The 15609-nt window shown below is 51.7% G+C and overlaps 1 protein-coding gene across 2 annotated transcripts in view; it reads left to right on the forward strand.

The window, feature by feature from the left end:
• Positions 1–15609, forward strand: part of KDM4B (lysine demethylase 4B) — a 135802-nt gene that overhangs the window by 89346 nt on the left and 30847 nt on the right. For both annotated transcript variants that reach the window (XM_090289413.1, XM_090289414.1), the window contains one exon: positions 14654–14850. In XM_090289413.1, coding sequence (XP_090145539.1) covers positions 14654–14850 — 197 coding nt within the window. The remainder of the gene's footprint in view (positions 1–14653; positions 14851–15609) is intronic.

The raw sequence follows: 15609 nt of genomic DNA on the forward strand, positions 1-15609 counted from the left end.
TTCTTATCATATTGAGATAAAGCTGTTTTAAAAAAATCTAGAATAGTTCTTATCAGACCCAGAAAGATAACCCAGTATAAAAAAATGGGCAAAAGATGTGTCAAGCAGCTCACAGAAGGTCGGTACACAGGGTGTAGACAGGTCCACACGTGGATGCCTGTGCACACCAAACAGACTTTCCTGTAGCTGCAAACACTCAAGCACTTGTTATGTAGGAGGCACACTGGACACCAGTGGGATGATAATTTCTTTTTACCCATGCAATTGGGAAAGGTGTTTGGAACTAGGAGGCCCTGGGAGGGGGGCTGTGGGTGTGGAGCTCTGACCCCTCGGTGGGCTGTTGGTGGATCCTCAGTGGCAATCTCCACAGGGTGTCTGCCATCAGCTGTTTGTGTGTCTCCTTTGATGTAGCATTTCTCTCTGTCAGCAAGTGCATGGTGGTTTCACACACAGGGATAGTCATCACATCATTATTTATAATAGTGGAAAATATATATGTGTGACTAGATTGGGTGCATCCATGGAATATTACGCAGTTTTGAAAAGGTGTTCACTAGGTATATTATTGTGGAAAGATGGATACAGCACTTTGAATGAATAAACAGGTTTTGGACCATGAAATACAGTCCTATTTGGGGGGTGGGAGTGGGGTGGGGGTAGGGGAATTTGCCCAAATATTGGTAGATTTAGGTATATATGGTGGAAGTTGACATGCCTTTAAAATATACACTACTTCTCAATACATTTCTTTTTCTACAACTTTTTTAAAAAGACGAGTGTAGCTCTGGGGGAGGTTGAAGTGATTTTGGCCCTTCCTGGGTACTTCCCCTCATAAGCCCCTGCAGCCCCTTAAGATGAAAGGGCTTTGTTGTTGTCATTGTTGTTAGCCATTGTTTGTTGGTTTGTTTTTAAAATGGGAATAAAAAGTCAAGCCAAAACCATCAAGTCCTAATAGCAAGGCCAGCCATGGCTGCTCTGGCTTCCTTTTACCCCCATACCCTGGCCTGGAGAGAGGGAAGCAGAGAACAACATCTTACTTGAACCGGGCCTACTGAGCACCCACTGTGTGTGTAGGAGGGGGTCCCAGAATAAGCTGGGACTGCTGGTTAGCAGGGAGACGGTGAGAGTGCAGAGCTTGCAGGCCCCAGGGACCCAAGGATTCTATGGGGCCTGAGGCCAGAGTAGGTTGTAGGTATGTCCCTGAACCAGCCACACTCATCACCATGTGCGCCTGTGGTCACACGCTGCTGCTTTTGTTTTATTTTGAGTGATCTTCTTCCTCAGAGCAACGTCTCCTGGGTGGTAGCTTTTTCTGTCTGTCCATGCCCTGCCCCTCCCTTTCCTTCTACCTCTGTCTCTGTCTCTCCCTCTCCAGCTTTACTGATTTCAGCCATATGCGTCAATATCTGACTCTGGGCCTCGTGACCTTGCGAGGACCAGAGAGAGGGAGCGAGACTTTGCTAAGGTCACAGCAGCAAGAGGGCCAGGCCCTGAACACCCTCGCCTTCCTCTGTCTCCCTCACCCCACTTGGAGGCCTGTCCCTTTCCAGGAGACACCTTCCCTGCCAGCAGCCTCCTCTTGGTGGGTGTCCGGTGCTCCGCCGGGGTGTCTGGAGCGGCCTCTGGGGGGCGGGTGTTGCTTGATTCAGAGAATGATTCGTGACATGTGCTCAGATGGTGGGCTTTGCATTCGGATTACCATAGGGAGATCAAAGGGATGCTTCATTCTCATTCAGGGAAAATAAAATGTGCTCGGACCAGGTTCTTTAGGAGTGAACTCAAATTAGTCCTACAAGGCTGCATGCCACATTGGATTAATTTAGCATGGCCCTAGCTGCTTTCTAGATGGGTGGTGCTGGGTGAAGACTGATAAAGACTTCTTCCCTCCTTCATGGGCTCAATAGCTGTGCTAGAGGAGTTGGCTGCAGAAGTAGAGAGGGAGAGAGATTTAAAGCCCAGTTGCAAGGCCAGGAGCCTGGCTGTACTTAACTGGTTTTCCACCAGCTGTCAGTGCTGCCTGCTGAGCACACAGCCTCCCTGGAAATGTGAGCTCCCCCCAGAGGCATCAAGTAGGGAGGGAGGAGGGCAGGAGAGGAGAGGTTTCTGCTGGTGGCCCTCCTTCCCTCCACTCCTGCCTCCAGGGTGGAGGCCTCTCCTGAAATCCCAGCCTGAGGTACATCAGCTTAATCACTTATGAAATGTGAACCAAATTGTTTCTGCTGCCTCCAAGAATGTCTGCCTTCTGTTTGGTAAAGATGCTGCCTGCTCCAGGCTGTTAACTTGGAGCCCAAAGGGAGGTGGAGGAAGAGAGAGTAGGGGTGGAGATGGGTGGAGGAGGCTGGAATGGGCCTACACCCTGAGCCTTCAGGATCCAAGATGCCTGCCTTGCCCAGCAGCGCTTCTGCACCTCCCTGACCCTCTGATTTATGGGTTAGGTGGCCAGAGGCACGGGGTCCACAGTAAATTGCCATGAGAAATATATTTCCCTCTCATTCCTGTCACTGTCCCTGGTGGCTCTCTTGAAGCCCATTCCCTTGGAAGCTCAGGGTGTTCTAACCCCCACAGCGGTGCAGGCAGGGCCAGAGCTAAGACTGGGGAGACCCGGGACTGGCCTTGGGGCCAGCACTCCCCTTCCCTGCTAGGTCTGTTTTTGGAAATAAACTCCATGTTCTGGAGCGACAACTGAGAGCAGGGGGATCCACTGTAGAAGGATGGGACTCAGGCAGGGTTTCCCCTCGGCACTGTGCCATCGGGGTCCAGATCTCTGGGGTAGGCATCAAGGGCACTGTGGAGGGGTGAGCAGCATCCCTGGTTCCCGCCCACTCAATGTGAGGAGAAACCCTAGTGTGACAACCACAGGTGTCCACAGATATTGTCTGGTGTCTCCTAGGGATTGAGTTGCTCTAGGCAAGAGCTCTGGTCTAGGAAGGTGAGTCTAAGGTTTTTCAGCCTTTTTTGCATTATTGCCACTCCCTCACTCAAACCCTTTTACACCATTTGTTCCTAATTGCCCCAAGTTTTAATACCGTAGATGTACTGTATGTCTGCTTAGTGCTTTTTGTGTATCTGCAGTACTGCCCCCAGTGAAAATGCACAGGAGAATGGATCTGGGGGACTCCTTCATGACCCCCTGCTGGCTCGGCATGGACAGGACTGATTGCTTGGTGGGCTCCCCTGAGAAGCACCTTCTCCCCAGTCTGGAGGTTCCAAGGCTACAGAGGCCAGCTTCCCTGGTTCAGCCCTGGTGGACCTTGAGATAGGGGCCTATGGTCTCCACCCTTCATTTTCAGCACCTGTCTCCCCCTGTTGCCATGGCCCCGGGGGCTGAGGACTTACACCAGGCTCAGGCCTGGGATCTGCAAGAGACTCCTGCACCCCCGTATGCTTTCTCCTTCAGCACGCAGCTCTGCTGTGGACAGGCTTCACGTTTGTCTAGGCAGGAACACACTGCAAAGAATCACAAGTGTAATTGCAGCCCTCCCTCCTCAGCAAACACACCAACCTCTATCTGGTCTTGTGTGCTCCTCTGGCTTCTGTTAATTCTGTTCATGGTGGTTTCAGTGTGCCCTGAAGAGCATGCGCCTGTCTGTGGGTCCTTGAGGACTAGATGCTCAGTGCTGTGACAGGCTTCCGCTCTGCTCCTTGTCCTCCTGGGAGCTTCGCAGCTCTCTTGTGGTGGGTGACAGAGAAATGTCCCAACCTCCTGTCAGCCCCAACCCCTCTCTCTTCCTCTACTCCTGCCCCATGCCTGGGGTTGTCCCTGGATTATAGGCAGCTGTGTTCAGACTCCCCATTTGCTTGGAGGGCTTGAGAAAGCCATGCCATGTTCACACACAGGCATGTGGCCACATGGCACTAGAAGACAGATGCTGGCTGGTGTGCGGTTTGCTCATGTCAGTGGGTCTGCCACTCCTCATCGTCACGGCTTTGCTGCTTTTCCTGGTGGAACTGGGAGCCTCTCCCCCTTGGCACTGCTGATATTGGGGCCATCCTAGGCACTGTAGGGTATTGAGCAGCATCCCTGGCCCCCACCCACTTGATGCCAGGGCCCCCCGCCCCCCGAGTCATGGCAACCACAGATATCCCAGACATCGCCCACTGTGCTCTGGGTGCAGAGTCACTAGGTGAGACCCCTTGGACTAGCAGGGCTCCTCGATGGGTAAGTTCTTCCTTCTTCATCCTCCTCTTCACTGCTCAGGCTTCTGTTGATGCTGTTAGCTGGTGAGCTCTGTGGAACAGAGGCCACCTCTGGCCCAAAGGGAGGATTGAGGCCTTTTCTAGGTGAGGGTGTGGTCTGGACTTTATGGCCAGATTGAGGATATGGACCCCTGTTCTGCCTCCTACACTTGGTTCCATCCCCACCCACCTTCCATGGGCTGTCTTGCTGAGGACAGAGTTTGTTTCTTGGCCTATGTAAGCGGTGTGGCTATGGATGAGGTTTGTTATGAGCTCAGGCTGGACTGGCTGCCTTCGTGGTGGCAGGGATGGAGCCTGGAGGAGAGAGGTTGAGTCTCAGCAGGAGAAGGGAGAATCCAGAGATGAAGAGGGTCCAAGGGCTGGTGTAGCACTGGGGCCTGGCTATGTCCTCAGAGCAGGCCGGGGCTGTTGAGTGTTATGGGAAGACCCTTGGGAAGTGCCTGGCTCAGAGTTTCCTGGGTTTATTATTATTATTATTATTATTATTATTGTGATTGTCGTTGTCATCTGTGCAGAAGGGGTGGAAAGGCAGCCACAGATAGGCAGAAGGACCTTCTTGGCTCTCCAGCCATGGCCAGGCCTCCCAAGACAGGGCACAGGAGGAGGAAGGGCACAGGTCTTGAAGGACCAAGGCCATGCCTGCAGACCCTGGTGAGACTGGCTGTGACACACTGATGAAACTTCCTTTATGTAGGAAGGGAGAGAGGGTGGCATTGGGACTCTGGCCTTTGTGGGGGACAGGGGTCATGTCAGACCAGTTGAAGGTTCTTAAGATCTTGCCTGGTCCCTGGCTGTTGGGTCTGGCTGGCTGTCTGAGTGGTGGGAAGGACCAAGGGAGCCCCTGCTGGCGCCTAATTGTTTTTATGAAGCGCTTCTGAGAGCTTCCAGTGGATTTCCTAATGAACTGGTTTGTTGTGGTATCTCTGCTGCAGTGCTGGTAATTACATCAGAAACAGGGGGCCTGCTTCTGTGAGCCCTCTGAGCAGATGCCACCTTCTTGGCTGGGTTTCTGCCCCCATCTTTGAGTAGTTAACACTTTGTGGGCTGAAGTGTCGGGTTGTACATCCCCCAACCTTCACCGCAGTCAGTCCATGAGAAACATTCTGTCACCCTCATTGTGTGACACCCACTCAGCAGTCATCATGCAGGTCACTGCTCAGCAGCCAGAAGACATGGAATGAGACTGACAGTTATAGAGGAGGAGATGGATAAGAGACAGGGTGCTGGATGATTTCTGACCCTAGAGAAACTGCAAAGAGCAAAAGGGATGTCAGGGCTGGGTAGCAGTAGTCAGGCTGGCAAGTGCTGCTCAGAGGAGAGGCGGTTCCAGCTGATGCTCCGATGAGGCCTTGGTGTGTTCACGTTCTGGGGCCACTGTCACAAAATGCCATAAACGGGAGCTGGGCAACAGCAGTCTGTCCTCTTCCCTTCTGGAGGCAAAAGTCCAACCGAGACCAAGGTGTCAGGCAGGGCCATCTTCCCTCCAGGGGAGGCCCCTCTTCCTCTCCCAGCTGGAAATCCTTTGTGTCCCTTGGCTTGTGGACACATCTCTCTAATCTCTGCCTCTGTTGTTGCATGGCCATCTCTCTGTGTAGCTATCTGTCTTATGAGTACATCAGTCATTGGGTTTAGGGCCCACCCTAATCCAATAGGACCTCACCTAAACCAGTTATATCCACAGAGACCGTTTTGAAATCAGGTCCCATTCTGAGGTCTCTGGTAGGCATGAATTTGGGAGTGCTCTTTGGCCCTGTACCCCTGGGAGCATGGAAGGGGGTAGGGTTGGGAGGCAGAGAGCATTTCAGACCGGAAACAGAAAGTGCAAAGTCCCCGAGGGAAAGGAGAGAAAGGAAGTGAGACTGCCCAGGTATAAGCAGGGTAGGGTGGAGAGGGGGGGCAGTTTGGGCCTAGGTTTCAGGGCAGGTCCTGTGGGACTCTGCAATAGAAGGGATATGGAGAATGTGGGGGAGCAAGTAGTGGGGGGTATGTATCTGGGCGTATAGTGGGGCCACTTAGTGAGTAGAGAGAGGAGGAAGGACCAGTGCTGGGGCTGCACTGTCCAACACAGGTGGTGGCCAGAAGTCACTGGCTACTTGTGCAGCCATTTAACTGTAAATTAATTAAAATGAAGTAAAATTAAATGTTCTGGGCCTTAGTTGCAACCACGAGTTGTAGTTGAGAGGCACTCGGGCTAGTGGTAACCGCATCAACTATCACAGATACAGGACATTTTCCGTCCTCTCAGGCAGCTCAGCAGGAAATCCAAGTGGAAGTATCATGGGCAGTGAATGGTTGGTCCACAGGGTCTGCAGCTCTGTGGCCAGGACTGGGAGGTGCTGATGGAGTGAAGGGGGCCTTTGGGGTTGGATGTGTGGTCCTGCAGGTGACAGCAAGTTGTCAGCTGGGAGACAGGCCCATGCCAGGCCTGCTCTCCTCCCATCACCCCACACGGGGCTTGCTGTTTCTAAGGGTCCCCATCCCCATGCACAGCAGGGCAGTTTGAGAGGCTATTGAACCTTTTGTGCCCCATTTAGCTCTGCACGTCCTACTTGGTTCCTAACTTAGGGCCAGAGTTGGTGCTGCTGCTCAGATCAGAAAGTGAGAGGGTCCCTGTAGTCAGAGTCGGATGCTGTTTGGGTTAATGAGTTCATTGAACCACATTTGATAATTTTCTTTTTAGGCCTGTTATTGCTACTTTCACACTTTGTTATTTTATAGGAGAAAACTCCTAATGTCTAGTTAGCCTTTTTAAAAGATGTGGCCTCTGATTAAAGCTCTGTGCTGTTTACATTGGAACTGTGGCATATAAGATCACAGAGTTCCAGGGTAGCCTAGGCTCATTACCTTATTCCAAGCCTGGCAGTTGTAGGGGCTGCCTGTATGTACCAGGAGCCCGGGACAGACCACTGAAAGCTCCCGACAAGGAGTGTGTGGCATTCTTTTGTTCCTCAGTCTTGCTATGACACTTCCACCTTTATTGGGGTGACCAGCCATCAAGGCCCTGGTGCCTCAGTGCTGCCAGAGATCAAGGCCAGAGAGGAGTAGGGAGTGTGGAGCTGGGCACCCCTGGAGGAAGGTTTGGAGAGGGCTTGGGCGTTGGACCGTAGGGGAAGGGAGCAGGGTGGGAGGTAGGACCATGGACCTCCCGCCTGATGATTGAGACCCGCTTGTTGGGTACCAGCCCACGAGTGGCGGTGAAGTACTTTGCACGCCTCAAGCCGTGGAAGTGTCAAGTAGTAAGATCCTCCAGTCAATGTACTGGGCATTCACGTTCATTCCTATGAAAAGGTTAAATGTATTTTGCTTTCAAGCCTGGAGAGGGAGAGGTGGAGTCAAGGCAGCCAGACCTTGGTTATTATTCTGCAGTGGGGTCCCCAGTGGCTATCAGGGTCTTGTGCTGGTGGCTGATCGCTTTGGGAGGTGCCCTGCCATGTGCCATGGGTACTCTGAGCCTGTCCTCTGCCCTCTACCCTCCACAGCTGGGACAGCTCTAGCCGAGCCCTGCTGGGCCCCACCGGCCACCGGCTCTGAGCCAGACTACATTTGATTTCTGCTTTTCATGCTTGGAAAGAAGAAATCTATTTGCGTCTCCTCGGGGCCCTGCTTTGATAACCAGTGGCAGACCTCTGCCCTATTCTGTTTTCTCATTTTCCTCCAGCTTAGCAGCGGGTCCTAGGAGACCCTCGCACCAGTGTCGGGCTCTTGGATGTGTCAGTCTTCTGTGGCAGGGCGACAGCCTTCTGCTCTTGGTTCTGCTCACATTAGGCCCAGGGCCTCTAGACTTGGTGGTTGTAACTCTTGTCGTTTATCATTTGGATGTGACAAGTGTGCATCTTGTGGAGCTTCTGGTCGGAGCTCTCAAGACCTCCGGTCTTTTGTATGAGTCTGTGATGGGCTTGAGCCACTGGGGTCACATAGGCCAGGGCTTAAGTAACAGGCAGCTCTGTGTTGGGGGCACCCTGTGTGGCATGAGGAATGACCTGGGCCCTGGGGTGGCTGGGGTTCTGCCATGTGAGACTCCAGCCAAACCAAACCCTCCCTGCCCCCATCTATCCCCACCCTTTCCCCTTCCTGTTGCTTCCCTTCCCACCTCCTTCCCTCCCCCCCCCCCACTCTGCTTGTACTTTCTCCTTTCTCCTTCTGCCCCCTTTCCCATAGACCTGGAGTTCGGCATATGCACACCAGGGTTCTGGGGGACCCTGGTAAGTCCATGAGGCTTATAGTTATGGGATGGGCGAGGAAGCAAGAAAACGGATCCTCTCCCAGGGCCTCATGTGAGCAAAAGTGCCAATAACTGGAGTGGCAGGTTGAGAAGAGCACATGGTAGGTGCTCCTTCCTGGCAACCAAGGTCAAGTGGACGCTGAGTGGGTATAGCCCTTTGCTGCACCCATGTTCCTGCCTCCTCACAGGTGTGTATTTCTCAACAATTCTGCTATAAGCTGCTGCAGGGCAGGGCCCAACATTGTGTGGTAAAACCCCATCAATTCAGCCTGATTAGTTCAGAGCATATAATAGTTCAGACGTGGGAGATGGGGCTCATTTTGAGCTAAAAGTCAGAAACTATTTGCTCTGGGTTTTTATGGCCTCAACTGCAGAATCTAATCTAAGATCAGTGCCTTTCTTTTTAAACATCTAAAACCTTGGTAAATTAAAGGCCCTTCGCATGTGCTTCCATTCTGAGTTAGTCTATTCTGCAGGCTCAGGAAGTTTGAAATGATGTTCTATTGCAGTGGTTCTCAACCTTCCTAATGCCGCGACCCTTTAATACAGTTCCTCATGTTGTGACCCCCAACCATAACTAAAGCATGGTGATTAATCACAAAACAATATGTAATTATATATGTGTTTTCTGATGGTCTTAGGCGACCCCTGTGAAAGGGTCATTCGACCCCCAAAGGGGTCGCGACCCACAGGTTGAGAACCGCTGCTCTATTGTTAAGGAAGCCATGCCTGTAACTCAACCTCATCTTAGATGTTTTCCTTAGTGACATACAAATGTTACTGCTTGTAGGTGGAATATATTGGGATTAATTCAGTGAGAGGAAGAACTCCCACCCACTCACCCACCACCAAAAAAATAGAACAAGAAGACCCCATTCCGAAGGCTGTCCATTTTTCACCTTCTTCTGTAAGCCCTGGCTCAATACTTCTCAGTAAACTAGATGACCGCTTTATTCCTGAGATGTCATTTCAGAGACCTCTGTCCTGTGTTCCTTTATTTCTGAATGTCTGAGTTCATTAACACAAAAAACCCTGGGGCAGTCCCAGGCAGAATGTGTGGTGTTAAATCTGCACTTGGGGTAAGAGCTGGAGTCTCAGCTAGGAGGGGGGACTGTGTCTCCAGACAGCATGCGTCTGGTCCCATTAGGCCCCCCAGTCCTATTTGAGGCAGGGTCTGGGCCCAGGTCTGGGTGAGGTGCAGCTGACTCCAACCCACTGAGGTCCCAGAAGCAGGTGGTGGGAAGTGTGCAGCCACCATGCTTTATAAAAAAACGAGACAGTAACAGTTCCCACCAGGACACCCATCTCTCTCAGCTCAGGCTGCTGTAACAAAGTATGGAAGACTGGGTGGCTTAAACAACAGATATTTATTTCTCGCCATTCTGGAGGTTAGAAGTCTAAGATCCGAGTGCCAGGGTCATTGGTTTCTGCTGAGGACTCTTCCAGGTTTGCAGATGGCCAGCTTTTCACTGTGTCCTCCCATGTTGGAGGATGGGGCACCTGGGAGAGATTTGAGGTCTCTTCTTCCTTCCCTTAAAAGGACACCCATTCTACAGGGTCAGGATCCCACCCTTGTGACCACATTTAACCTTAATTATCTCCTAATGCCTCTGTCTCCAGATACAGTCACTTTGGGGTTCAGGGCTTCAACATGGGAGTTTGGGGGAACAGTTCAGCGCATAGCACACATCTGTAGTTGCTCACATAGTTCACTAAAGTTGGCATGTGGGAAGTTCACCACCGAGGTCCTTAGACCTCAAGTTACCCTGTAAAAATTATTTTATTACTTAAATCAAGGCTGGGAAAATTTTCTGTAAAGGACCGGAGAGTGAATATTTGGGGGTTTGCAGGCCATGCAGTCTTTGCGTGATTGCTCAGCTCTGCTGTAGCAGCACCGGCACAGCCATGCATAGGGCGGTGTGCCAAAAACTTTATTTACAAAACCGGTGGTGCACCAGATTTGCTCACATTCCATAATTTGCCCACTCTGACTTAAATCATATACCTGCTCAATAAAGAGATTTAAAAAAATAAATAGCATAAAATTTTTTTGATGCCACAAATAAAAAACCATGTTTCGTGTTTGATGGAATGTGCTTGGATTTTTCTAAAGATTTTTGGTCTTAATTGGGGCTTTACTGTATTCTTGACTTTGGATTTTGTATTTTTTCAGATAACAGATTCATCCTAAGAATGTTTCTGTTATTTAAATGGCACCATTGGGCAGATTTATCATTTATCCGGTCTGTCCATGATTATTAAACAGCATGGTTAAGAGTTTTTCTTGCCCGTGTGTGAGCATGTGTGCATGTGCACTTCTCTCAGTAATGAAACAGAGAATGGCTTTGTCTGGATTTCTCACTTCCTTGGAAAGGTTGGACACACTTGCTGAAGGGAGCCGCCTGCATTTTGCTCAGGACTTGTCAGAGTTGTGCCTCTGTCTCTACCTGGTTGGGCAGCTGGTGTCTGCTGTCTTCAGCAGCCTGGCCTTGCTGGGGGTTGCATTTGGCGATGGTGGCCAAGCCATCCTGTCCCTTCTCTTCTGGTGCAGGGGGTGGAGCTGTGCCTTCTCTCTGATATCACTTGGAACAGCGCTTGTTCCTCCTGTGTTCAGGGCACGTCACTGAACATATTCTGCTGATTAATTAAACTGACGCAGGCAGCTAGCTCCTGCAGTGGTGGCACTGTCAGGGCTCTTTGAGGCACGTTTTGCGGGCTGTCAGGCCTCTTGATGTTAGGTACCGTCTGAGAACTCGTTTCTGCTCACGAATGTTGGGGATGCTGAGAGGGGTGCTCACCCAGCCCCAGCCCAAATCGTGCCTCTTCATTCTGTTGGCATCACTGGTGAATGGGGAGGGGCCCCAGGAGCCAGGCCCAGGATCTTGGGTTGGGGGTGAACAGGTGAGGGCTGAGCCCAAAGTAGACAGGCCCACCCTGTGGATGGGAGGTCCCGGCCCAAGTCAGGCAGGCAGGCCTGGGGAGGGAACCTCCTGATAATGCAGCTTGTCTCAGAACAGACCATCTGTGGAAATAGACCATAAGTGGAACCCAGGCCACAAACTCTGCATCCTCTCCCATGTCCCTGCTCTTGCCTTTACTCCTTCATCTGTCCCCAGATGCCCTGCTCAGCACTAATGGAACCACCAGCCACTAGGCTCTGGCTGATTTGAGCAGAATCAGATGCTTGGAGTTCTCATTACTTAGTGGCTCTCAGAGCGGGAGCCCCTTCCTTTTGCAGTTCTGGTGGCTGAGTGCTTTATGCCTCTTGACGGTACAGAGGGCCTGGGGCATGCAAGGGGACCTCAGACCTCCTCCCCCATCGATGCTCGATTTCTCCATCAGAAACTAATGACATGGCCAAACTCCCATGGAGGTGCACTCTTTCTCTGTCACGGTGCTAATGGGGGACTACCAAGTCCAGGAGCTGGAATGAGAGCAGCAGAAGCTGTCAGTTTTAGTCAGTCTAGCAGATCCTTATGAAAAGGCCTGTCCCAGAGGTTTAGGATCCTGACAGGGGCTGGAGTGGGGATGATCCAGGGAAAACGATAGTGTAATTTGCTCTCAGACTCAGTTGCCTCCCTGGGCGCTACTCTGAGACTTCCCTGAGGACCCCACCTGCCACCAGTCTCTGGCCCCTCACCCACTCCCAGCCCCTGTCCAGGATGGCCTCTGGAGAGTGGAGTCTCTGTGCATGTTCCTGGGCCTGAAGTGAAACAGCTACACAGAATGTTCCACTATGCACATCGCTCCCAAACAGAAGATGGCCAGGTGGGGGAGCTGTTACAGGGTCTGGCATGTTCAGCCCCTGAAAGTTTCTGTTAAGAAGTTGCCTTGCCTGATTGGTATGGCTCAGTTGGTTGGGCGTCATTCTACAAAGTGAAAGTTCTCTGGTTCAGTTCCTGGCCTGGGTACATGCCTGGGCTGCAGGTTCAGTCCCTGGTCAGAGAGCATGCTAGAGGCAAATGACCAATGATTCTCTCTCACATGGATGTTTCTCTGCCTTTCTTTCTCCCTCCCTTCCCCTTCTCTAAAAATAAAAATAAACAAACAAACAAAAAAATAAGTTGCTTTAGTAACTTTCTTACCAAACTATTGGGCTGAAAGAGAGTAATGGGTCTGCAATGGTCTGCACCCCTAAGTTCAGCTGCTCAGCCCACAGAGGTGAATGTTGCTAAGTCCTAAATCCAGTAAGCCATCACTTCCTTCCCTTGAGACCCGCAGGACCCTGCTTTCTTCCTATGGTTTCCTCACCAGGTGCCCATGCTCCCCAAATCTCTGCCCCCAACCCATAAGAAACCCCACTACACCCAGACCCTGCACAGAGCTTTGAGGGTGGCTGTCCCCAGTGGCTTCGTCCTGGTTGGATGAGGGAGCTAGGCTGGGCTCCAGCCCATCGGGGCAGTTGGCTCCCTGGCATGCGTCCATGCATCCCCCACCCCTGGCCCCCCGCCCCCGCTCCATGGGTGCGCACAGGTGCTTTTTTAAATTACTTAAAAGAAAAGCAATTGCAGAGCTTCTCGATATAAATCCCTTAAGCTGCTGTCAATGGTGACGCAGGGGAGATCACGGCCCAGCCATGATTCTGAAACACGGGCACCATCTGTGGTCTCACCACTCTGCAGCCGGATTATGCTGCCAGACTTTCTGTGTTGTGCGATTTTTCATTAAATGAACTGAGCTTGCTGGGAATCTCTTGGCCATAAATATTCCCTGCTTCTCAGTGTGGTCGTGTCATTGCTGTTCCCAAGTCCAAACACCCAGATTCTGGCTGGGAGTGGGGAAGGTGAGGGGTGCCGGGGCTGCAGGAAACTCCCCAAGACGTTTTCACAGCCTCTCCTACACCCCCACCCCCAGCAGACTCAGATTTGGGGTCATAAATACTTCACTGTTTCTGGAGAAAATTGAGGGAAGTTTGAAGGGCTTGTCAGGCATGGTACGGAATTGTCTCATTTAATTGTTTTCCTTTCTGTTTCCTTCATTTGCATTGAGAAAATGGCAGTGACAGTGAGAAGGCTGTAAAAGGAGGGAAAGTTGTGCATTTAAAATGGAAATGAGTTGTAGATATGGTTGAAAATGGGTTCCTTCTGAGCCTGTTTGACAGGGAGGCAAATAGTGTGGCCACTAGAGTCCTCAGCTTTTGGGGGCTGCCATGCAGGTGTCCCTGAAGGGCAGCTACATGAGGCCTCCTGTCATGGTTCTGAGGACAGGTGTATCCCCAGGTATGTGTGCCTCCAGAAGGAGGAAGCACTGTGTCTACTTTAGAGGAAGGCAAGCGCAGCAACCTAGGGTCCGGGCCACCCCTGAGGTCATACAGCTTCAGCCATCCCTGTGGAGTCCCCCTTTTCTGGAAGTCTGCCACCCATTCCAGGGGCTGCTCTATCCTCTGGAACATACACCAGAAGCCAGCAAACTACAACCTATGCCAAATTTGTCCCCTGCCTCTTTTTGTAAATAAAGTTTTATTGGTATAAAGCCATGGCCATTAGTTTATATACTATCTATGGTGATTCCCAGCTACAGTGCAGAGTTGAGGGGTTGTGTCAGAGACTGTGTGGCCCACAAAGCTGAAATGATTATTGCTTGACCCTTTATGGAGGTTGTCAGACCTGCCCTAGACCAGAAGTCTCTGTTTCTCCTCCCCCCTTAGAGTAGAATGCTTTTTCGATCTGGTCTTGACCTTGTTCACAGGTCAGCGGGAAGCCAGGGCCATCTGGGCTCCTCTTACTAATTGAGGGCTCCCTGTCAGAGCCTGGATTCTGGAATTCTTAGCTGGCTTCTCTGGCCCACAACTCCCCCAGTGTCAAGTGTCTCCAGGATACCTGTAAGGTGGTGCCTCCTGCACATGCCCTGCCCTGGGGGCCACCACAACACTATAACATGGAGGGAGAAGCTCTGAGAACATGTGGTTTGTTGGAGGAATTGGTGTTCAGAGCAAAAGGGGGACTCTGAGTATGTCCTCATCCCATGTGTTTGGCACTTACTTGAAGTTTCTGGACACAGGAACTCTCCTGCTCAGTCAGTGTCTACTCCAGGACACCTTGCACTCATTCTTTGGCACCATGTGCCAGGTAGTCGACCAGAGGCTCTGCTTTGGAAAGTATAGCTTAGAAAAGGGCATTCAGTAGCCTCACCTTCCATCTGGCACCAGAAGATGCCATTTCCTACCTCATGACAAGTTTTAGTGTAGGGTAACTTGCCCTTCAGCTCAGAGAGTCTCTCTTCTGCCTTCCACAGTGCACGTGCCGGAAGGACATGGTCAAGATCTCCATGGACGTGTTCGTGCGCATCCTGCAGCCAGAGCGCTATGAGCTGTGGAAACAGGGCAAGGACCTCACAGTGCTTGACCACACCAGGCCCACGGCCCTGAGCAGCCCTGAGCTCAACACCTGGAGCACCTCCCGGGCCTCACTCAAGGCCAAGCTCCTCCGAAGGTGAGTTGCCAAGGAGCTGCCCTTGCTGGCTCTGCTGATGACCATAAGTGACCCCCATCCCAGCCACTCTGCTGGCAGGTGGCTGTAGGCTGTCCCCTCCTTCTCTCCCTCTTTTCCTTTCTTCTTTCCTTTTCCATATCTTGCTGCTTCCAAGTTAGAGTCTGTTTCTCAGGCCCTGACTTTCTTGTGTGCACAGTTGGTGGGCCTCAAGGCAGTGGCTATGTTGTTAGACTCAGTTTCCCTCCTGCTCCTTGCCCACCAGCTCCTGGGAGGCTGGCCCTTTGGCCCTCCAGCTATCTGGTTTCCTCTCTGGGATGGCACATGCTGTCCCTTTTCCTCTTCTGCTGTGACCCTAGGTGAAAGAGCCCTGTGTCTTTGTGTTGGAACTACTGGGCCCTTCCTTGGCTCCGAGTAATGGCAGGCACCGTGCTTGAGCCATGGGCACAGAGGGTCCAGCGCTTAGTCTGTGTGGGCCACCTGCTCCTGCCATTTTGTCTTTTGGTTGCTCCTTTTGGCGTTTCTGATAATGTGCTACTCAGATTCACAGTCATGTGGGTCCTGAGAAACCCGACCCTCCATGTCATTCTTTGCCAACCCCATTCTATCTCATGAAGCCCCCTCCCACCTCGCCCCCGCCTTTTAAGACAACATGGTGGCTGCCCAGCCTTGTGCCAGGTGTCCAGTTGGGGAGGTGAGGGTAAAGTGCTTGCGCCCTCTTGGTATCAGTGCCATGGCCATGGGGACATGGGTAGCAGGTCT

The sequence above is a fragment of the Furipterus horrens genome, unplaced genomic scaffold (assembly GCF_987537825.1).
Source record: "Furipterus horrens unplaced genomic scaffold, mFurHor1.1.pri manual_scaffold_10, whole genome shotgun sequence".
Taxonomy (NCBI): Eukaryota; Metazoa; Chordata; class Mammalia; order Chiroptera; family Furipteridae; genus Furipterus; species Furipterus horrens.